This window comes from Oncorhynchus keta, chromosome 7 (genome assembly GCF_023373465.1).
Source record: "Oncorhynchus keta strain PuntledgeMale-10-30-2019 chromosome 7, Oket_V2, whole genome shotgun sequence".
NCBI lineage: Eukaryota > Metazoa > Chordata > Actinopteri > Salmoniformes > Salmonidae > Oncorhynchus > Oncorhynchus keta.
The window spans coordinates 48,873,495-48,899,657 of NC_068427.1; the positions used below are offsets into that span (position 1 = coordinate 48,873,495).

The 26,163-nt window shown below is 42.8% G+C and overlaps 1 protein-coding gene across 3 annotated transcripts in view; it reads left to right on the forward strand.

Moving 5' to 3' along the window:
* Positions 1-5,955: 5,955 nt before the first annotated feature.
* Positions 5,956-26,163, forward strand: part of LOC118380379 (CASP8 and FADD-like apoptosis regulator) — a 34,616-nt gene continuing 14,408 nt past the window's right edge. The window contains exons 1-8 of one of the 3 annotated variants that reach the window (XM_052523080.1): positions 5,956-6,184; positions 6,883-7,193; positions 7,356-7,461; positions 10,525-10,666; positions 16,189-16,256; positions 16,365-16,431; positions 16,550-16,602; positions 24,236-24,314. In XM_052523080.1, coding sequence (XP_052379040.1) covers positions 6,074-6,184; positions 6,883-7,193; positions 7,356-7,461; positions 10,525-10,666; positions 16,189-16,256; positions 16,365-16,431; positions 16,550-16,602; positions 24,236-24,314 — 937 coding nt within the window. In that variant the 5' untranslated portion in view covers positions 5,956-6,073. The other 2 variants (XM_052523082.1, XM_052523081.1) reach the window with 2 other exon arrangements.

Genomic DNA, 26,163 nt, shown 5'->3' on the forward strand with positions numbered 1-26,163 from the left:
ATGTCGACCGCATTATCTACCAAGGGAATTCTCTTCGATTATAATCACAGCCGTATATATTCCCCCCCCCAAGCAGACACATCGATGGCTCTGAACGAACTTTATTTGACTCTTTGTAAACTGGAATCCATTTATCCGGAGGCTGCATTCATTGTAGCTGGGGATTTTAACAAGGCTAATCTGAAAACAAGACTCACTAAATTTTATCAGCATATCGATTGCGCAACCAGGGCTGGAAAAACCTTGGATCATTGCTATTCCAACTTCCGCGACGCATATAAGGCCCTGCCCCGCCCTCCTTTCGGAAAAGCTGACCACGACTCCATTTTGTTGATCCCTGCCTACAGACAAACTAAAACAAGAAGCTCCCGCGCTGCGGTATGTTCAAAGCTGGTCCGACCAATCATATTCCACACTCCAAGACTGCTTCCATCACGTGGAATGGGATATGTTTCGTATTGCATCAAACAACAACATTGACCAATACGCTGATTCGGTGAGTGAGTTCATTAGAACGTGCGTTGAAGATGTCGTTCCCATAGCAATGATTAAAACATTCCCAAACCAGAAACCATGGATTGATGGCAGCATTCGTGTGAAACTGAAAGTGCGAACCACTGCTTTTAATCAGGGCAAGGTGACCGGAAACATGACCGAATACAAACAGTGTAACTATTCCCTCCGCAAGGCAATCAAACAAGCTAAGCATCAGTACAGAGACAAAGTAGAATCTCAATTCAACGGCTCAGACACCAGAGGTATGTGGCAGGGTCTACAGTCAATCACGGATTACAAAAAGAAAACCAGCCCAGTCACAGACCAGGATGTCTTGCTCCCAGGCAGACTAACTTTTTTGCCCGCTTTGAGGACAATACAGTGCCACTGACACGGCCCGCATCTAAAACATGCGGACTCTCCTTCACTGCAGCCGACGTGAGGAAAACATTTAAACGTGTCAACCCACGCAAGGATGCATGCCCAGACGGCATCCCCAGCCGCGCCCTCAGAGCATGCGCAGACCAGCTGGCTGGTGTGTTTACGGAAATATTCAATCAATCCCTATCCCAGTCTGTTATTTCCACATGCTTCAAGAGGGCCACCATTGTTCCTGTTCCCAAGAAAGCTAAGGTAACAGAGCTAAACGACTACCGCCCCGTAGCACTCACTTCCGTCATCATGAAGTGCTTTGAGACTAGTCAAGGACCATATCACCTCCACCCTACCTGACACCCTAGACCCACTCCAATTTGCTTACCACCCAAATAGGTCCACAGACGATGCAATCTCAACAAGAGGAATACCTATGTGAGAATGCTGTTCATCGACGACAGCTCGGCATTTAACACCATAGTGCCCTCCAAGCTCGTCATCAAGCTCGAGACCCTGGGTCTCGACCCCGCCCTGTGCAACTGGGTACTGGACTTCCTGACGGGCCGCCCCCAGGTGATGAGGGTAGGCAACAACATTTCCACCCCGCTGATCCTCAACACTGGGGCCCCACAAGGGTGCGTTCTGAGCCCTCTCCTGTACTCCTTGTTCACCCATGACTGCGTGGCCACGCACGCCTCCAACTCAATCATCAAGTTTGCGGACGAGACAACAGTGGTAGGCTTGATTACCAATGACGAGACGGCCTACAGGGAGGAGGTGAGGCCCCTCGGAGTGTGGTGTCAGGAAAATAACCTCACACTCAAAGTCAACAAAACTAAGGAGATGATTGTGGACTTCAGGAAACAGCAGAGGGAACACCCCCCTATCCACATTGATGGGACAGTAGTGGAGAGTGTAGTAAGTTTTAAGTTCCTCGGCGTACACATCACAGACAAACTGAATTGGTCCACCCACACAGACAGCATCGTGAAGAAGGCGCAGCAGCGCCTCTTCAACCTCAGGAGGCTGAAGAAATTCGGCTTGTCACCAAAAGCACTCACAAACTTCTACAGATGCACAATCGAGAGCATCCTGTCGGGCTGTATCACCGCCTGGTACGGCAACTGCTCCGCCCACAACCGTAAGGCTCTCCAGAGGGTAGTGAGGTCTGCACAACGCATCACCGGGGGCAAACTACCTGCCCTCTAAGACACCTACACCACCCGATGTCACAGGAAGGCTATAAAGATCATCAAGGACAACAACCATCCGAGCCACTGTCTGTTCACCCCGTTATCATCCAGAAGGCGAGGTAAGTACAGGTGCATCAAAGTTGGGACCGAGAGACAGAAGCTGTTTTTCAATCTCAAGGCCATCAGACTGTTAAACAGCCACCACTAACATTGAGTGGCTGCTGCCAACACACTGACTCAACTCCAGACACTTTAATAATGGGAATTGATGGGAAATGATGTAAAATATATCACTAGCCACTTTAAACAATGCTACCTTATATAATGTTTACATACTCTACATTATTCATCTCATATGTATACGTATATACTGTACTCTATATCATCTACTGCATCTTTATGTAATACATGTATCACTAGCCACTTTAACTATGCCACTTTGTTTACATACTCATCTCATATACTGCACTCAATACCATCTACTGTATCTTGCCTATGCCGCTCTGTACCATCACTCACTCGTATATCTTTATGTACATATTCTTTATCCCCTTACACTTGTCTATAAGGTAGTAGTTTTGGAATTGTTAGCTATATTACTCGTTGGTTATTACTGCATTGTCGGAACTTGAAGCACAAGCATTTCGCTACACTCGCATTAACATCTGCTAACCATGTGTATGTGACAAATAAAATTTGATTTGATTTAGAAAGCCCCTCAATCCCTAACAGGTACCATATACCCACACATGTTTAAATCAGTCACATACAGCAAACTTGTACACATTGTAAAATAGAAAACAGTATTCAAAACGTGACCTACCCCTTGCATCACATTTTCTTACTGGGGAGACTCTGGGAATAGACGGCACAAGACCCACAGACTCCAGGGCTCTGACCAGCGATGGTATAAACCTGCAGGACAAAAGTATTTTCACCAGCGCCTCAAAATGGTTGAAGAAGTAGTATCTTGGGGGGTCGTATAGGCAAGGATGCCTCCGCTGGCTGGGGTGATTGATCTCACAGCCGATGCATTTTTCTCGTATATATTCCCCAATCACCACGTCTAAAAGCGTGGCTACAGAGGCCTTGATGGTGTCCACAAAAATAGTACTGACCACCGCATCAAACACATCCTCAGGCTGTGGGGGGTGTCGTGGGTCTTGCCAGGGGGAGTAGAATCCTTAGGGTCGGGCCCCCATGTCGTATCGGAGTCCTGGTATGTGGTAGGAATATCCATGGTATATGCGTAAGTGAAGAACTGGAGGTTTTAAGGTCCCTCCTTTTATTGTTGAACCAGCCCTCTGGGTATCAGGGCGTGGTTAACGCAGCTGCGTACTTAGTTTTCTTCTGACGATGCATCTTCTTGGGGCTCCTTTGAATCATAATCCTCGGGATTGGTATATATTATGCACTTCCTTACATGAACAATGCTCTGTCGCTGTTGGCTCTGTACAAACAGAGCGTCCAACAACTCCAACATTTTCAATTCCATTAAATCCCAACTTTCAGAAGGAATAACCTAAAGTCCCCAGTCAGGCCTCCATCACAAATGTTTTGGTTGCAGATTTCCTCGTTGCTGATTTAGAACGCAGCCACATGGAAGTCCTTTCTTTATATTTTCACCCTGTGAAATACTCTTCCTGAGGAGTTAGGGGTACCTTCCCAATGGGTCTCATAGCCTGTGAACAAGCTATACCCCTTGGTGATAAGTCTCAGTTCAGGACACAAAACCTGGCGAAAAACCGTCCAGTCTTCAACCCCATAGTCCACTCCTAATGTCTGGTCGGTATATTCTTCTCCTTCGACTACCGTATAGAGGTTCACTCTACAGGCCAAGTCATCAAACAGATCTCCCCATTGCTGTCCATTAGACATCAGCACTTGATCTTTCAGCACAGTTGCGGGCGGTATCTGGGTTCTCTACACACTTAGAAACCGCTTTTTTGGCGCATCGTATATCGCGGCATTATACTTAACCTTTTCTCTATGTTTCAGCCGCGGTCCTGCTTCCGTTGTTACAGTCATCACAGCTTTGCCACTGATCAGAAAATCAAATCAAATCAAATGTATTTATAAAGCCCTTCATACATCAGCTGATATCTCAAAGTGCTGTACAGAAACCCAGCCTGAAACCCCAAACAGCAAACAATGCAGGTGTAGAAGCACGGTGGCTAGGAAAAACTCCCTAGAAAGGCCAAAACCTAGGAAGAAACCTAGAGAGGAACCAGGCTATGTGGGGTGGCCAGTCCTCTTCTGGCTGTGCCGGGAAAATCCATGTTTAAAAATCTTGTTTACTGTTCTGGGGTCGCATGCCTTGTTCTGGACTTTTATTTATAATGCGTCTGCCACAGCCAATACCCCGGACATTCCTGCTTCATTAGATAGCAACCATAAGGGCAATAAAACTGGGGGTGTGGGGTCATACTCTTTCAAAAGTTCAAACACAGAACCCCCCCAGTTCAACCAGGTCCCTAGACATCAATCAGCATGACAACTTCAAAGGATGCCATATAGATATAAAATAACACACCCTCTAACACGTGACCACAGGAACAGGATGTCCTGGTCGGAGGCCCATATTTGGACATGTACATGTCATCATGAGCACAGGGTCATAAATCAAAATTTTGACCCGTGCGGTCTACTATATTCTCTCTGACCAGCCTACCTCACCAGCTCACTCTCCATCCCTGTTCAGTATATATATTGACCAGCCTACCTCACCAGCTCACTCTCCATCCCTGTTCAGTATATATATTGACCAGCCTACCTCACCAGCTCACTCTCCATCCCTGTTCAGTATATATATTGACCAGTCTACCTCACCAGCTCACTCTCCATCCCTGTTCAGTATATATATTGACCAGCCTACCTCACCAGCTCACTCTCCATCCCTGTTCAGTATATATATTGACCAGTCTACCTCACCAGCTCACTCTCCATCCCTGTTCAGTATATATATTGACCAGCCTACCTCACCAGCTCACTCTCCATCCCTGTTCAGTATATATATTGACCAGCCTACCTCACCAGCTCACTCTCCATCCCTGTCCAGTATATATATTGACCAGCCTACCTCACCAGCTCACTCTCCATCCCTGTTCAGTATATATATTGACCAGCCTACCTCACCAGCTCACTCTCCATCCCTGTTCAGTATATATATTGACCAGCCTACCTCACCAGCTAACTCTCCATCCCTGTTCAGTATATGTATTGACCAGCCTACCTCACCAGCTAACTCTCCATCCCTGTTCAGTATATGTATTGACCAGCCTACCTCACCAGCTAACTCTCCATCCCTGTTCAGTATATGTATTGACCAGCCTACCTCACCAGCTAACTCTCCATCCCTGTTCAGTATATGTATTGACCAGCCTACCTCACCAGCTAACTCTCCATCCCTGTTCAGTATATGTATTGACCAGCCTACCTCACCAGCTAACTCTCCATCCCTGTTCAGTATATATATTGACCAGCCTACCTCACCAGCTCCCTCTCCATCCCTGCTTTGGACAATTAATAACATGACTCTCCTACTTTGCCCTTTTCCTTTATGGTTGATATTAACTACGAAAGGAGATGTTATCTGTCTCTCTCCTATTGTGTACCACTGTTAAATACTGTGGAAAAATAAAATAAAACTGGGAAAATAAGTACTTAGAACTACCAATTATTGTAGATACATATTAAAGAAAAGGGTAAACAACACTGGATGGAACCCCCTAATTTTCAAACTAATAATAATGTACAACAGTATAGAAGAGACATGACTAGAGGTTATGCAATATGGGTGTATATCCACTGCATGCTTCTTAGGTGTGTAATTGACATGACCAAGGAGCAATTGCAAATGTGAAACTATGTACACAAACAAGAGTGGGGAATATCCAACCTGAAACTGGCTTTACCTCGGTCGGGTTGTGGTACATGGCCAATATACCACTGCTAGGGGCTGTTCACTATGACATAATGCGGAGTGCCTGGATACAGCCCTTAGCGGTGGTATGTTACTCAGTCAAGGGTTTTTCTTTATTTTCAGAAGGAAGGCAGTGCTGGCAGCAGCGAAAACCATCTGGATACAGACAAGGGTCTTTGCAGAGGAGCCCGATGGCGTGGTAACTTTCACTTTCGTTTTGAGCAGGTTTTAGCATATATTTATCAGTGACTAATTCATTAAAATACTTTATGACCAACTTTGAGTCAGTTCCGTGATCCCGCCACCCAGACCGAAATGAAAGTGTAATTTCCCGCGTGGGTGGTTACACAGAATTTGAAACGATCTTCCCCATTTGCGCTTTCCATTTCGTAATTCGCGAAACTTCAATTCGTCATTATAATCATCTCATTTTCAGTCTACATGCAACAGACCTCGCTGTGTCCTACTCTAAAAGGTATTCATATGTTTCATTTGCGATATAACCGACGTATATTGTTAATTTTCTCTGAAATATTCGTGTTTTATTAACCTTTGAATAATTCATTTCTGGTTGGTTTCATGCCTCGTCTAACTTTCATTTTCCACCGTTCGCATTATCATGTATGTGCTGCCTGTATATTTTCACCTATTGGCCACATGCAGGTTCAATAATAGTAAAATATTCCTATGATAATAACTAAGGTACTAGTCTATTGAGCACAGCGTGAGACTGGGAACGACATAACTATGCAAGTAAGCAGTAGTATACATATTTGCCAATTCAAGTTGCTTTTAATTTCAAATGGGCCATAGAACTATGATGCAAATACCCATTTAGAAATAATGAAGTTTACATAATTTTCTATCCATAAAATCAATCCCCGTTTTCCCTTTCAGAGACTCCTGATGAGTTCTATGGTTAATGGGCAGTTATATCAGATGATCAACAGGATATGTGAGGACCTGAGCTCAGGTGAGTGCAGGAGGCTCCTGTACCTGTGTGGATCCCTTGACACTGACAGGTGTGGTTCTGATCATGTGAGAGAGGTGTTAAATTCCTGGCTGAGCAGAGGACAGGTGGATCAGCTGTACCTGGTGGAACTTCTGTTCAGACTGAGACGCTTTGATCTCCTGAATAAAGAGTTTCACATCAGTAAACAGGAAGTGGATGGGATTCTGGGACAGAACCGAGCTTTGTCAGAGTACAGGTGAGATTTATTCCTTAGGTTTGAATTCTGCGATTGTCTTTTCCAGGATAACAACACACACCAATAGTCCAAACATTCTTTAGTCTCATGCATCACGGTCTTCATTAGTAAATATATTCCATGGAGTTCTGTCTATGAAGCTGTTCTGTTTCCTGGTTACAGAGTGTTGATGTCTGATGTGAGCGAAGACATGGGGACAGACGACCTGGAATCGCTCAAGTTTCTGCTGAGTGGTTCTTTATCCAGAGAGAGGCTGACCAGAGTCAAGGTAAAGGCTTGGTTCAGACATTTGACATTTTATTTCATTACTGACAAGCCTGATCTGATTATGTAATGAAATATTTCTGCATTGTGGGTGCGGGATTCCTGCAATGTAAATACCACTAGGTATGCTGAAATGTACTGTGTATTTCTGTGAGAACATTCCTCTTCTTCTGTGGTATGTTTCCTGAGGATCTAGTTGTTATGGAATTTTTTTATTTTAATGGATTTTCTTTTACAATTTAGTACAAAACACAAACCGAGCTGCCAGACAAGTATTGCTTTAAGTAAGACATGACAACAATAGGGTATTGCTTATGTACTGTAAGACATGACAACAATCAAATCAAATTGTATTTGTCACATGTGCTGAATACAACACCTTACAGTGAAATGCTTACTGACAAGCCCTTAACCAACAATACAGTATTAAGAAAAATACCTAAAAAAAGGAGAAATAGAAGTCACAAATAATTAAAGACCAGCAGTAAAATAACAATAACAAGGCTATATACAGGGTATTACGGTACAGAGTCAATGTGAGGCTATATACAGGGTGTTATGGTACAGAGTCAATGTGGAGGCTATATACAGGGTATTACGGTACAGAGTCAATGTGGAGGCTATATACAGGGTGTTACGGTACAGAGTCAATGTGGAGGCTATATACAGGGTATTACGGTACAGAGTCAATGTGGAGGCTATATACAGGGTGTTACGGTACAGAGTCAATGTGGAGGCTATATACAGGGTGTTACGGTACAGAGTCAATGTGGAGGCTATATACAGGGTGTTACGCTACAGAGTCAATGTGGAGGCTATATACAGGGTGTTACGGTACAGAGTCAATGTGGAGGCTATATACAGGGTGTTACGGTACAGAGTCAATGTGGAGGCTATATACAGGGTATTACGGTACAGAGTCAAGGTGGAGGCTTTATACAGGGTGTTACGGTACAGAGTCAATGTGGAGGCTATATACAGGGTATTACGGTACAGAGTCAAGGTGGAGGCTATATACAGGGGGTACCGGTACAGAGTCAATGTGGAGGCTATATACAGGGTGTTACGGTACAGAGTCAATGTGGAGGCTATATACAGGGGGTACCGGTACAGAGTCAATGTGGAGGCTATATACAGGGTGTTACGGTACAGAGTCAAGGTGGAGGCTATATACAGGGTATTACGGTACAGAGTCAATGTGGAGGCTATAAACAGGGTGTTACGGTACAGAGTCAATGTGGAGGCTATATACAGGGTGTTACGGTACAGAGTCAATGTGGCGGCTATATACAGGGTGTTACGGTACAGAGTCAATGTGGAGGCTATATACAGGGTGTTACGGTACAGAGTCAATGTGGAGGCTATATACAGGGTATTACGGTACAGAGTCAAGGTGGAGGCTATATACAGGGTGTTACGGTACAGAGTCAAGGTGGAGGCTATATACAGGGTGTTACGGTACAGAGTCAATGTGGAGGCTATATACAGGGTATTACGGTACAGAGTCAAGGTGGAGGCTATATACAGGGTGTTACGGTACAGAGTCAATGTGGAGGCTATATACAGGGTGTTACGGTACAGAGTCAATGTGGAGGCTATATACAGGGTGTTACGGTACAGAGTCAATGTGGAGGCTATATACAGGGTATTACGGTACAGAGTCAAGGTGGAGGCTATATACAGGGGGTACCGGTACAGAGTCAATGTGGAGGCTATATACAGGGTGTTACGGTACAGAGTCAATGTGGAGGCTATATACAGGGGGTACCGGTACAGAGTCAAGGTGGAGGCTTTATACAGGGTGTTACGGTACAGAGTCAATGTGGAGGCTATATACAGGGGGTACTGGTACAGAGTCAAGGTGGAGGCTATATACAGGGGGTACCAGTACAGAGTCAGTGTGGAGGCTATATACAGGGTGTTACGGTACAGAGTCAAGGTGGAGGCTATATACAGGGGGTACCAGTACAGAGTCAGTGTGGAGGCTATATACAGGGGGTACTGGTACAGAGTTAATGTGGAGGCTATATACAGGGGGTACCAGTACAGAGTCAGTGTGGAGGCTATATACAGGGTATTACGGTACAGAGTCAATGTGGAGGCTATATACAGGGGGTACCAGTACAGAGTCAATGTGGAGGCTATATACAGGGGGTACCGGTACAGAGTCAATGTGGAGGCTATATACAGGGGGTACCGGTACAGAGTTAATGTGCAGGGGCACCGGTTAGTCGAGGTAATTGAGGTAATATGTACATGTAGGTAGAGTTATTAACGTGACTATGCATAGATAATAACAGAGAGTAGCAGCAGCGTAAAAGAGTGGGGGCAATGCAAGTAGTCTGGGTAGTCATTTGATTAGATGTTCAGGAGTCTTATGGCTTCGGGGTAGAAGCTGTTTAGAAGCCTCTTGGACCTAGACTTGGCGCTCCGATACCGCTTGCCGGCAAGGGTGGCTGGAGTCTTTGACAATTTTTAGGGCCTTCCTCTGACACCGCCTGGTATAGAGGTCCTGGATGGCAGGAAGCTTGGCCTCAGTGATGTACTGGGCCGTTCGCACTACCCTCTGTAGTGCCTTGCGGTCGGAGGCCGAGCAGTTGCCCTACCAGGCAGTGATACAACCAGTCAGGATGCTCTCGATGGTGCAGCTGTAGAACCTTTTGAGGATCTGAGGACCCATGCCAAATCTTTTCAGTCTCCTGAGGGGAATAGGTTTTGTCGTGCCCTCTTCACGACAGTCTTGGTGTGTTTGGACCATTCTAGTTTGTTGTTGATATGAACGCCAAGGAACTTGAAGCTCTCAACCTGCTCCACTACAGCCCCGTCAATGAGAATGGGGGCGTGCTCGGTCCTCCTTTTCCTGTAGTCCATAATCATCTCTTTTGTCATGATCATGTTGAGGGATTGGGTATAGGGTATTGCTTAAGTAAGACATGACAACAACAGGACAACAATATGACAGTTACACTGATTATGAACACCACTTGTTGTTGTATGTCCAAAAGATCCAGAAACAGATGTTCTGGAATGTTTTTTAACCATTTCATATCCTTTCTCTGTGTGACAGAGTTTCCTGGATGTCATAGTTGAACTGGAGAAGCTGGACAGAGTGTCTTCTGAGAGGGTGGAGCTGATAGAAAGATATCTGAGGGACATCAGCAGGGTTGACCTGGCCAGGAAGGTCAAAGGGTACCGGAACCTGACATCAGGTAAGAATTAGGAAAAGGCCCACCTTGGGATTCTGGAGGACTTCTGGATATCTGGGGCCGTATCAAGATTAGATTAGGATCCAGGATCTCCATATACTCATTGTGATCTAAGTGGCTAAATGGATTCTTAAGTGCATCTTAAGTGCAGACTTTTTCCTCATTTTGTTACCTTACAACCTTGTTCTAAAATGGATTAAATTAAATGTTTTCCTCATCAACCTACCCCATAATGACAAAGTGAAAACAGGGGTTTAGACATTTTTGGAAAAAATTAAATAACGTTTTTACATAAGTATTCAGACCCTTTGTAATGAGACTTGAAATTGAGCTCAGGTACATCCTTTTTCCATTGATCATCCTTGAGAGATGTTTATACAACTTGATTGGAGTCCACCTATGGGAAATTCAGTTGATTGGACATGATTTGGAAAGGCACACACCTGTCTATATAAGGTCCCACAGTTGACAGTGCATGTCAGAGCAAAAACCAAGCCATGACAGACCATACAAACGCTCCACACCGCGTGGCCGCGACCACCCTAATCTGGTGGTCCCAGCGCGTACGACCCACGTGGAGTTCCAGGTCTCCGGTAGCCTCTGGAACTGCCGATCTGCGGCCAACAAGGCAGAGTTCATCTCAGCCTATGCCTCCCTCCAGTCCCTTGACTTCTTGGCACTGACGGAAACATGGATCACCACAGATAACACTGCTACTCCTACTGCTCTCTCCTCGTCCGCCCCGTGTTCTCGCACACCCGAGAGCTTCTGGTCAGCGGGGTGGTGGCACCGGGATCCTCATCTCTCCCAAGTGGTCTTTCTCTCTTTCTCCCTTACCCATCTGTCTATTGCCTCCTTTGAATTCCATGCTGTCACAGTTACCAGCCCTTTCAAGCTTAACATCCTTATCATTTATCGCCCTCCAGGTTCCCTCGGAGAGTTCATCAATGAGCTTGATGCCTTGATAAGCTCCTTTCCTGAGGACGGCTCACCTCTCACAGTTCTGGGCGACTTTAACCTCCCCACGTCTACCTTTGACTCATTCCTCTCTGCCTCCTTCTTTCCACTCCTCTCCTCTTTTGACCTCACCCTCTCACCTTCCCCCTACTCACAAGGCAGGCAATACGCTTGACCTCATCTTTACTAGATGCTGTTCTTCCACTAACCTCATTGCAACTCCCCTCCAAGTCTCCGACCACTACCTTGTATCCTTTTCCCTCTCGCTCTCATCCAACACTTCCCACACTGCCCCTACTCGGATGGTATCGCGCCGTCCCAACCTTCGCTCTCTCTCCCCCGCTTCTCTCTCCTCTTCCATCCTATCATCTCTTCCCTCTGCTCAAACTTTCTCCAACCTATCTCCTGATTCTGCCTCCTCAACCCTCCTCTCCTCCCTTACTGCATCCTTTGACTCTCTATGTCCCCTATCCTCCAGGCCGGCTCGGTCCTCCCCTCCCCGCTCCGTGGCTCGACGACTCATTGCGAGCTCACAGAACAGGGCTCCGGGCAGCCGAGCGGAAATGGAGGAAAACTCGCCTCCCTGCGGACCTGGCATCCTTTCACTCCCTCCTCTCTACATTTTCCTCCTCTGTCTCTGCTGCTAAAGCCACTTTCTACCATTCTAAATTCCAAGCATCTGCCTCTAACCCCTAGGAAGCTCTTTGCCACCTTCTCCTGCCTCCTGAATCCTCCCCCCTCCTCCCTCTCTGCAGATGACTTCGTCAACCATTTTGAAAAGAAGGTCGATGACATCCGATCCTCGTTTGCTAAGTCAAACGACACCGCTGGTTCTGCTCACACTGCCCTACCCTATGCTCTGACCTCTTTCTCCCTCTCTCTCCAGATGAAATCTCGCGTCTTGTGACGGACGGCCGCCCAACAACCTGCCCGCTTGACCCTATCCCCTCCTCTCTTCTCCAGACCATTTCCGGAGACCTTCTCCCTTACCTCACCTCGCTCATCAACTCATCCCTGACCGCTGGCTCGTCCCTCCCGTCTTCAAGAGAGCGAGAGTTGCACCCCTTCTGAAAAAACCTACACTCGATCCCTCCGATGTCAACAACTACAGACCAGTATCCCTTCTCTCTTTTCTCTCCAAAACTCTTGAGCGTGCCGTCCTTGGCCAGCTCTACCGCTATCTCTCTCTGAATGACCTTCTTGATCCAAATCAGTCAGGTTTCAAGACTAGTCATTCAACTGAGACTGCTCTTCTCTGTATCACGGAGGCGCTCCGCACTGCTAAAGCTAACTCTCTCTCCTCTGCTCTCATCCTTCTAGACCTATCGGCTGCCTTCGATACTGTGAACCATCAGATCCTCCTCTCCACCCTCTCCGAGTTGGGCATCTCCGGGCGAGGCCCACGCTTAGATTGCGACCTACCTGACAGGTCGCTCCTACCAGGTGGCGTGGCGAGAATCTGTCTCCTCACCACGCGCTCTCACCACTGGTGTCCCCCAGGGCTCTGTTCTAGGCCCTCTCTTATTCTCGCTATACACCAAGTCACTTGGCTCTGTCATAACCTCACATGGTCTCTCCTATCATTGCTATGCAGACGACACACAATTAATCTTCTCCTTTCCCCCTTCTGATGACCAGGTGGCGAATCGCATCTCTGCATGTCTGGCAGACATATCAGTGTGGATGACGGATCACCACCTCAAGCTGAACCTCAGCAAGACGGAGCTCCTCTTCCTCCCGGGGAAGGACTGCCCGTTCCATGATCTCGCCATCACGGTTGACAACTCCATTGTGTCCTCCTCCCAGAGCGCTAAGAACCATGGCGTGATCCTGGACAACACCCTGACGTTCTCAACTAACATCAAGGCGGTGTCCCGTTCCTGTAGGTTCATGCTCTACAACATCCGCAGAGTACGACCCTGCCTCACACAGGAAGCGGCGCAGGTCCTAATCCAGGCACTTGTCATCTCCCGTCTTGACTACTGCAACTCGCTGTTGGCTGGGCTCCCTGCCTGTGCCATTAAACCCCTACAACTCATCCAGAACGCCGCAGCCCGTCTGGTGTTCAACCTTCCCAAGTTCTCTCACGTCACCCCGCTCCTCCGCTCTCTCCACTGGCTTCCAGTTGAAGCTCGCATCCGCTACAAGACCATGGTGCTCGCCTACGGAGCTGTGAGGGGAACGGCACCTCAGTACCTCCAGGCCCTGATCAGGCCCTACACCCAAACAAGGGCACTGCGTTCATCCACCTCTGGCCTGCTCGCCTCCCTACCACTGAGGAAGTACAGTTCCCGCTCAGCCCAGTCAAAACTGTTCGCTGCTCTGGCCCCCAATGGTGGAACAAACTCCCTCACGATGCCAGGACAGCGGAGTCAATCACCACCTTCCGGAGACACCTGAAACCCCACCTCTTCAAGGAATACCTAGGATAGGGTAAGTAAGGGTAAGTAATCCTTCTCACCCCCCTTCTCCCCCAACAAGATTTAGATGCAAGTGGCTGTTCCACTGGTTGTCATAGGTGTTTGCACCAATTTGTAAGTCGCTCTGGATAAGAGCGTCTGCTAAATGACTTAAATGTAAATGTAAATGTAAAATGTAAATGTCGAAGGAATTGTCCGTAGAGCTCAGAGACAAGGGCACTGCGTTCATCCACCTCTGGCCTGCTCGCCTCCCTACCACTGAGGAAGTACAGTTCCCGCTCAGCCCAGTCAAAACTGTTCGCTGCTCTGGCCCCCCAATGGTGGAACAAACTCCCTCACGACGCCAGGACAGCGGAGTCAATCACCACCTTCCGGAGACACCTGAAACCCCACCTCTTTAAGGAATACCTAGGATAGGATAAAGTAATCCTTCTCACCCCCCCCCCTTAAAAGATTTAGATGCTCTATTGTAAAGTGGCTGTTCCACTCGATGTCATAAGGTGAATGCACCAATTTGTAAGTCGCTCTGGATAAGAGCGTCTGCTAAATGACTTAAATGTAATGTAATGAGACAGGATTGTATCGAGGCACAGATCTGGGGAAGGATACCAAAACATTTCTGTAGCATTGAAGGTCCCCAAGAACACAGTGGCCTCCATCATTATTAAATGGAAGAAGTTTGGAGCCACCAAGACTCTTCCTAGAGCTGGCCACCCGGCCAAACTGGGCAATCGGGGGAGAAGTGCCTTGGTCAGGGAGGTGACCAGGAACCAGACTGACAGAGCTCCAGAGTTCCTCTGTGGAGATGGGAGAACCTTCCAGAAGGACAACCATCTCTGCAGCACTCCACCAATCATGCCTTTCTTGTAGAGTGACCAGAAAGAAGCCACTCCTCAGTAAAAGGCATGACAGCCCGCTTGGAGTTTACCAAAAGGCACCTAAAGGACTCTTAGTCCATGAGAAACAAGATTCTCCGGTCTGATGAAACTAAGATTGAATTATTTTGCCTGTATGCCACGCGTCATGTCTGCACCATCCCTACGTTGAAGCATGGTGGTGGCAGCATCATGCTGTGAGGATGTTTTTTCACGGCAGGGACTGGGAGACTAGTCAGGATCGGGGGAAAGGTTAACAGAGCAAAGTACAGAGAGATCCTTGATGAAAACCAACGTTCTAAACATTGCTGATCCCCTTTTCGTTTTCTTTTTGGTTTTGTCTTGTCTTGTATCACACCTGGTTCCAATCCCCCTCATGTCCTTGTCAGTGATTGTTTGTTTGTAAGCTATGTGCAAGATATGTTCTGGTGTGCGACGGGTTTTGTACCCACTTGTATTATTTTGTATCTTTTGGTTTTCTGAGTTTTTGAGCACTTATTAAACTGCTCCGTTTATACCAAGTTCGCTCCTGTGCCTGACTTCCTTCCACCAGCACACACCCATTACAGAATCACTGACCGACTATGGAGTCAGCAGGAGCAGGTACCCCGGTTATAGGGGTGGAGGAGTGCGTCCGGGAGCACGCAGGAATGCGTCACAATCCTGGCACCGCCATGGACAGGAGTGGCTTCGGGACAAGTCTCTGAATGTCCTTGAGTGGCCCAGCCAGAAACCTGGACTTGAACCCGATCAAACATCTCTGGAGAGACCTGAAAATAGCTGTGCAGTGATGCTCCACATCCAAACTGACAGAGCTTGAGTGAATCTGTAGAGAAGAATGGGAGAAACTCCCCAAATACAGGTGTGCCAAGCTTGTAGCGTCATCCCCAATTAGACTCCAGGCTTAAATCGCTGCCAAAGGTGCTTCAACAAAGTACTGAGTAAATGGTCTAAACTCTTATGGAAAAGTCATATTTCAGTTTTTGTTTTTTATACATTTTCAAATATTCCTAAAAACCTGTTTTTGTTTTGTCATTATGGGGTATTGTGTGTAGATTGATGAGGACAAAAAACAATGTAATCCATTTTTAGAATAAGGCTGTTATGTAACAAAATGTGGAAAAAGTCAACGGGTCTGAATACTTTCTGAATGCACTGTAAATCAGAACTCCTACTCTCAGACTCTTGATACTAATATGGCCCTTGTTCTCAATCTGAACCACCTCTGTTACATCCTGTTTGGAAATACTTCTTCCTGTGCAACTTGTTGTAGTTGGAACACCACAACATAGACCAGTGGTGATGACTCACCAGGCCCAGCAGCAGTGGATCAGGACTCCAGTGAGTCACTACTACACTACCTCCTCTTGAAACAGGGAAACCTTCCCTCGCCTCTACTACAGCTTTCTATAAAGGATGTTTCCTCTAAGTGTGATTTCTGTCCCTCAGTCCAACCCCATGCTCACTGCCTCCCCTGTATCATGCCATTCAAGACAAGAGCAGTCCACACAGAACAGTAAGTTACCTTCATTCCTCAGGAGAGGTTTCTTTAAAATACCAACTGTTTATCATGATTGGTGTTCAATAAAAAAGTATATCCTCTGTAGAAAGCAGCTGTCATTCTGTCATTTTAGCTCCAGAGAACGAAAACATTGCAGAGCCTGAAAGAAAAAGGCTGTTCTACCAGGTAATATACATACTGTTCTATCAGGTAATATACATACTGTTCTATCAGGTAATATACCTACTGTTCTATCAGGTAATATACATAGTGTTCTACCAGGTAATATACATAGTGTTCTACCAGGTAATATACATAGTGTTCTACCAGGTAATATACATAGTGTTCTACCAGGTAATATACATAGTGTTCTACCAGGTAATATACATAGTGTTCTACCAGGTAATGTACCAGGTAATATACATAGTGTTCTACCAGGTAATAATATACATAGTGATCTATCAGGTAATATACACAGTGTTCTATCAGGTAATATACATAGTGTTCTACCAGGTAATATACATAGTGTTCTACCAGGTAATATACATAGTGTTCTACCAGGTAATATACACAGTGTTCTATCAGGTAATATACATAGTGTTCTACCAGGTAATATACCAGGTAATATACACAGTGTTCTATCAGGTAATATACATAGTGTTCTACCAGGTAATATACATAGTGTTCTATCAGGTAATATACCAGGTAATATACACAGTGTTCTATCAGGTAATATACCAGGTAATATACATATTGTTCTACCAGGTAATATACATAGTGTTCTATCAGGTAATATACCAGGTAATATACATAGTGTTCTACCAGGTAATATACACAGTGTTCTATCAGGTAATATATCAGGTAATATACACAGTGTTCTATCAGGTAATATACATAGTGTTCTACCAGGTAATATACATAGTGTTCCATCGGGTAATATACCAGGTAATATACACAGTGTTCTATCAGATAATATACATAGTGTTCTATCAGGTAATATACCAGGTAATATACACAGTGTTCTATCAGGTAATATACATAGTGTTCTATCAGGTAATATACCAGGTAATATACACAGTGTTCTATCAGGTAATATACATAGTGTTCTACCAGGTAATATACATAGTGTTCTACCAGGTAATATACCAGGTAATATACATAGTGTTCTACCAGGTAATATACATAGTGTTCTACCAGGTAATATACATAGTGTTCTACCAGGTAATATACATAGTGTTCTACCAGGTAATATACATAGTGTTCTACCAGGTAATATACATAGTGTTCTACCAGGTAATATACATAGTGTTCTACCAGGTAATATACATAGTGTTCTACCAGGTAATATACATAGTGTTCTACCAGGTAATATACATAGTGTTCTACCAGGTAATATACATAGTGTTCTACCAGGTAATATACATAGTGTTCTACCAGGTAATATACATAGTGTTCTACCAGGTAATATACATAGTGTTCTACCAGGTAATATACATAGTGTTCTACCAGGTAATATACATAGTGTTCACCAGGTAATATACATAGTGTTCTACCAGGTAATATACATAGTGTTCTACCAGGTAATATACATAGTGTTCTACCAGGTAATATACATAGTGTTCTACCAGGTAATATACATAGTGTTCTACCAGGTAATATACATAGTGTTCTACCAGGTAATATACATAGTGTTCTACCAGGTAATATACATAGTGTTCTACCAGGTAATATACATAGTGTTCTACCAAGTAATATACATAGTGTTCTACCAGGTAATATACATAGTGTTCTACCAGGTAATATACATAGTGTTCTACCAGGTAATATACATAGTGTTCTACCAGGTAATATACATAGTGTTCCATCGAGTAATATACATAGTGTTCTACCAGGTAATATACATAGTGTTCTACCAGGTAATATACCAGGTAATATACATAGTGTTCTATCAGGTAATAGTGTTCTTCAGGTAATATACCAGGTAATATACATAGTGTTCTATCAGGTAATATACATAGTGTTCTACCAGGTAATATACATAGTGTTCTATCAGGTAATATACATAGTGTTCTACCAGGTAATATACCAGGTAATATACATAGTGTTCTATCAGGTAATATACATAGTGTTCTACCAGGTAATATACATAGTGTTCTACCAGGTAATATACATAGTGTTCTACCAGTTAATATACACAGTGTTCTACCAGGTAATATACATAGTGTTCTACCAGGTAATATACATAGTGTTCTACCAGGTAATATACATAGTGTTCTACCAGGTAATATACATAGTGTTCCATCGAGTAATATACATAGTGTTCTACCAGGTAATATACATAGTGTTCTACCAGGTAATATACCAGGTAATATACATAGTGTTCTATCAGGTAATATACCAGGTAATATACATAGTGTTCTATCAGGTAATATACATAGTGTTCTACCAGGTAATATACATAGTGTTCTATCAGGTAATATACATAGTGTTCTACCAGGTAATATACCAGGTAATATACATAGTGTTCTATCAGGTAATATACATAGTGTTCTACCAGGTAATATACATAGTGTTCTACCAGGTAATATACATAGTGTTCTACCAGGTAATATACACAGTGTTCTACCAGGTAATATACATAGTGTTCTACCAGGTAATATACATAGTGTTCTACCAGGTAATATACATAGTGTTCTACCAGGTAATATACATAGTGTTCTACCAGGTAATATACATAGTGTTCTACCAGGTAATATACATAGTGTTCTACCAAGTAATATACATAGTGTTCTACTAGGTAATATACATAGTGTTCTACCAGGTAATATACATAGTGTTCTACCAGGTAATATACATAGTGTTCCATCGGTAATATACATAGTGTTCTACCAGGTAATATACATAGTGTTCTACCAGGTAATATACATAGTGTTCTACCAGGTAATATACATAGTGTTCTATCAGGTAATATACATAGTGTTCTACCAGGTAATATACCAGGTAATATACAGGTAATATACATAGTGTTCTATCAGGTAATATACATAGTGTTCTACCAGGTAATATACATAGTGTTCTACCAGGTAATATACATAGTGTTCTACCAGGTAATATACATAGTGTTCTACCAGGTAATATACATAGTGTTCTACCAGGTAATATACACAGTGTTCTACCAGGTAATATACATAGTGTTCCATCAGGTAATATACATAGTGTTCTACCAGGTAATATACATAGTGTTCTACCAGGTAATATACATAGTGTTCTACCAGGTAATATACATAGTGTTCTACCAGGTAATATACATAGTGTTCTACCAGGTAATATACATAGTGTTCTACCAGGTAATATACATAGTGTTCTACCAGGTAATATACATAGTGTTCTACCAGGTAATATACATAGTGTTCTACCAGGTAATATACATAGTGTTCTACCAGGTAATATACATAGTTTTCCATCAGGTAATATACATAGTGTTCTACCAGGTAATATACATAGTGTTCTACCAGGTAATATACATAGTGTTCTACCAGGTAATATACATAGTGTTCTACCAGGTAATATACATAGTGTTCTATCAGGTAATATACATAGTGTTCTACCAGGTAATATACCAGGTAATATACATAGTGTTCTACCAGGTAATATACCAGGTAATATACATAGTGTTCTACCAGGTAATATACACAGTGTTCTACCAGGTAATATACATAGTGTTCTACCAGGTAATATACATAGTGTTCTATCAGGTAATATACATAGTGTTCCATCGGGTAATATACCAGGTAATATACATAGTGTTCTATCAGGTAATATACATAGTGTTCTACCAGGTAATATACATAGTGTTCTACCAGGTAATATACATAGTGTTCTATCAGGTAATATACACAGTGTTCTACCAGGTAATATACATAGTGTTCTACCAGGTAATATACATAGTGTTCTATCAGGTAATATACATAGTGTTCCATCGGGTAATATACCAGGTAATATACCAGGTAATATACATAGTGTTCTATCAGGTAATATACCAGGTAATATACATAGTGTTCTACCAGGTAATATACATAGTGTTCTACCAGGTAATATACACAGTGTTCTACCAGGTAATATACATAGTGTTCTACCAGGTAATATACATAGTGTTCTACCAGGTAATATACATAGTGTTCCATCGAGTAATATACCAGGTAATATACATAGTGTTCTACCAGGTAATATACCAGGTAATATACATAGTGTTCTACCAGGTAATATACCAGGTAATATACATAGTGTTCTACCAGGTAATATACATAGTGTTCTATCAGGTAATATACCAGGTAATATACATAGTGTTCGACCAGGTAATATACATAGTGTTCTACCAGGTAATATACATAGTGTTCCATCGGGTAATATACCAGGTAATATACCAGGTAATATACATAGTGTTCTACCAGGTAATATACCAGGTAATATACATAGTGTTCTACCAGGTAATATACATAGTGTTCTATCAGGTAATATACCAGGTAATATACATAGTGTTCTACCAGGTAATATACATAGTGTTCTACCAGGTAATATACATAGTGTTCTACCAGGTAATATACATTGTGTTCTATCAGGTAATATACATAGTGTTCTATCAGGTATATTACCCGATGGAACACTATGTATATTACCTGATAGAACACTATGTATATTACCTGTATATTACCTGGTAGAACACTATGTATATTACCTGATAGAACACTATGTATATTACCTGGTATATTACCCGATGGAACACTATGTATATTACCTGGTAGAACACTATGTATATTACCTGGTAGAACACTATGTATATTACCTGGTAGAACACTATGTATATTACCTGGTAGAACACTATATTACCTGGTAGAACACCATGGTATTACCTGGTATATTACCTGGTAGAACACTATGTATATTACCTGGTATATTACCTGGTATATTACCCGATGGAACACTATGTATATTACCTGATAGAACACTATGTATATTACCTGGTATATTACCTGGTAGAACACTATGTATATTACCTGGTATATTACCATAGTGTTCTACCAGGTAATATACATATTGTTCTACCAGGTAGTATACATAGTGTTCTATCAGGTAATATACATAGTGTTCTACCAGGTAATATACCAGGTAATATACATAGTGTTCTACCAGGTAATATACCAGGTAATATACATAGTGTTCTATCAGGTAATATACATAGTGTTCTACCAGGTAATATACACAGTGTTCTACCAGGTAATATACATAGTGTTCTACCAGGTAATATACATAGTGTTCTACCAGGTAATATACATAGTGTTCTACCAGGTAATATACATAGTGTTCTACCAGGTAATATACATAGTGTTCTACCAGGTAATATACATAGTGTTCTACCAAGTAATATACATAGTGTTCTACTAGGTAATATACATAGTGTTCTACCAGGTAATATACATAGTGTTCTACCAGGTAATATACATAGTGTTCCATCGAGTAATATACATAGTGTTCTACCAGGTAATATACATAGTGTTCTACCAGGTAATATACATAGTGTTCTACCAGGTAATATACATAGTGTTCTATCAGGTAATATACATAGTGTTCTACCAGGTAATATACCAGGTAATATACATAGTGTTCTATCAGGTAATATACATAGTGTTCTACCAGGTAATATACATAGTGTTCTACCAGGTAATATACATAGTGTTCTACCAGGTAATATACACAGTGTTCTACCAGGTAATATACATAGTGTTCTACCAGGTAATATACACAGTGTTCTACCAGGTAATATACATAGTGTTCCATCAGGTAATATACATAGTGTTCTACCAGGTAATATACATAGTGTTCTACCAGGTAATATACATAGTGTTCTACCAGGTAATATACATAGTGTTCTACCAGGTAATATACATAGTGTTCTACCAGGTAATATACATAGTGTTCTACCAGGTAATATACATAGTGTTCTACCAGGTAATATACATAGTGTTCTACTAGGTAATATACATAGTGTTCTACCAGGTAATATACATAGTGTTCTACCAGGTAATATACATAGTTTTCCATCAGGTAATATACATAGTGTTCTACCAGGTAATATACATAGTGTTCTACCAGGTAATATACATAGTGTTCTACCAGGTAATATACATAGTGTTCTACCAGGTAATATACATAGTGTTCTATCAGGTAATATACATAGTGTTCCATCGGGTAATATACCAGGTAATATACATAGTGTTCTATCAGGTAATATACATAGTGTTCTACCAGGTAATATACATAGTGTTCTACCAGGTAATATACATAGTGTTCTATCAGGTAATATACACAGTGTTCTACCAGGTAATATACATAGTGTTCTACCAGGTAATATACATAGTGTTCTATCAGGTAATATACATAGTGTTCCATCGGGTAATATACCAGGTAATATACCAGGTAATATACATAGTGTTCTATCAGGTAATATACCAGGTAATATACATAGTGTTCTACCAGGTAATATACATAGTGTTCTACCAGGTAATATACACAGTGTTCTACCAGGTAATATACATAGTGTTCTACCAGGTAATATACATAGTGTTCTACCAGGTAATATACATAGTGTTCCATCGAGTAATATACCAGGTAATATACATAGTGTTCTACCAGGTAATATACCAGGTAATATACATAGTGTTCTACCAGGTAATATACCAGGTAATATACATAGTGTTCTACCAGGTAATATACATAGTGTTCTATCAGGTAATATACCAGGTAATATACATAGTGTTCGACCAGGTAATATACATAGTGTTCTACCAGGTAATATACATAGTGTTCCATCGGGTAATATACCAGGTAATATACCAGGTAATATACATAGTGTTCTACCAGGTAATATACCAGGTAATATACATAGTGTTCTACCAGGTAATATACATAGTGTTCTATCAGGTAATATACCAGGTAATATACATAGTGTTCTACCAGGTAATATACATAGTGTTCTACCAGGTAATATACATAGTGTTCTACCAGGTAATATACATTGTGTTCTATCAGGTAATATACATAGTGTTCTATCAGGTATATTACCCGATGGAACACTATGTATATTACCTGATAGAACACTATGTATATTACCTGGTATATTACCTGGTAGAACACTATGTATATTACCTGATAGAACACTATGTATATTACCTGGTATATTACCCGATGGAACACTATGTATATTACCTGGTAGAACACTATGTATATTACCTGGTAGAACACTATGTATATTACCTGGTAGAACACTATGTATATTACCTGGTAGAACACTATGTATATTACCTGGTAGAACACTATGTATATTACCTGGTATATTACCTGGTAGAACACTATGTATATTACCTGGTATATTACCTGGTATATTACCCGATGGAACACTATGTATATTACCTGATAGAACACTATGTATATTACCTGGTATATTACCTGGTAGAACACTATGTATATTACCTGGTATATTACCATAGTGTTCTACCAGGTAATATACATATTGTTCTACCAGGTAGTATACATAGTGTTCTATCAGGTAATATACATAGTGTTCTACCAGGTAATATACCAGGTAATATACATAGTGTTCTACCAGGTAATATACCAGGTAATATACATAGTGTTCTATCAGGTAATATACATAGTGTTCTAACAGGTAATATACCAGTGAATATACATTCGTCCCTTTCGGGATGAAGACCTTACGTGCGTGGTACATTTGCAATAATGTTCCTGCCTCTCTGTTCTGTAGAGCCCAGTGGATGTTTACAGGCTCCAGTCAGACCCACGGGGTGAATGTCTCATCATAGACTGTGTTGGCAGTGATGGAGGTGAGAGTCCACATGCTGAGTCTACTGTAGAGACAGATAACACATGCTGAGTCTACTGTAGAGACAGATAACACACGCTGAGTCTACTGTAGAGACAGATGACACACGCTGAGTCTACTGTAGAGACAGATGACACATGCTGAGTCTACTGTTGAGACAGATAACACACGCTGAGTCTACTGTAGAGACAGATGACACATGCTGAGTCTACTGTTGAGACAGATGACACATGCTGAGTCTACTGTAGAGACAGATGACACACGCTGAGTCTACTGTAGAGACAGATGACACACGCTGAGTCTACTGTAGAGACAGATGACACATGCTGAGTCTACTGTAGAGACAGATGACACATGCTGAGTCTACTGTAGAGACAGATAACACATGCTGAGTCTACTGTAGAGACAGATGACACATGCTGAGTCTACTGTTGAGACAGATGACACACGCTGAGTCTACTGTAGAGACAGATGACACACGCTGAGTCTACTGTAGAGACAGATGACACACGCTGAGTCTACTGTAGAGACAGATGACACACGCTGAGTCTACTGTAGAGACAGATGACACACGCTGAGTCTACTGTAGAGACAGATGACACACGCTGAGTCTACTGTAGAGACAGATGACACACGCTGAGTCTACTGTAGAGACAGATGACACACGCTGAGTCTACTGTAGAGACAGATGACACACGCTGAGTCTACTGTAGAGACAGATGACACACGCTGAGTCTACTGTAGAGACAGATGACACACGCTGAGTCTACTGTAGAGACAGACGACACACGCTGAGTCTACTGTAGAGACAGAACACACGCTGAGTCTACTGTAGAGACAGATGACACACGCTGAGTCTACTGTAGAGACAGATAACACACGCTGAGTCTACTGTAGAGACAGATGACACACGCTGAGTCTACTGTAGAGACAGACGACACACGCTGAGTCTACTGTAGAGACAGAACACACGCTGAGTCAACTGTTGAGACAGATAACACACGCTGAGTCTACTGTAGAGACAGATGACACACGCTGAGTCTACTGTAGAGACAGATAACACACGCTGAGTCTACTGTAGAGACAGATAAGACACGCTGAGTCTACTGTTGAGACAGATAACACACGCTGAGTCTACTGTTGAGACAGATGACACATGCTGAGTCTACTGTAGAGACAGATGACACACGCTGAGTCTACTGTTGAGACAGATGACACACGCTGAGTCTACTGTTGAGACAGATGACACATGCTGAGTCTACTGTAGAGACAGATGACACATGCTGAGTCTACTGTTGAGACAGATGACACATGCTGAGTCTACTGTAGAGACAGATGACACACGCTGAGTCTACTGTTGAGACAGATGACACACGCTGAGTCTACTGTAGAGACAGATGACACATGCTGAGTCTACTGTAGAGACAGATGACACACGCTGAGTCTACTGTAGAGACAGATGACACATGCTGAGTCTACTGTTGAGACAGATGACACATGCTGAGTCTACTGTAGAGACAGATGACACATGCTGAGTCTACTGTAGAGACAGATGACACATGCTGAGTCTACTGTAGAGACAGATGACACACGCTGAGTCTACTGTAGAGACAGATGACACACGCTGAGTCTACTGTAGAGACAGATGACACACGCTGAGTCTACTGTAGAGACAGATGACACACGCTGAGTCTACTGTAGAGACAGATGACACACGCTGAGTCTACTGTAGAGACAGATGACACACGCTGAGTCTACTGTAGAGACAGATGACACACGCTGAGTCTACTGTAGAGACAGATAAGACACGCTGAGTCAGTGTCAGTGATGATGTAACAGTGATGATGTGT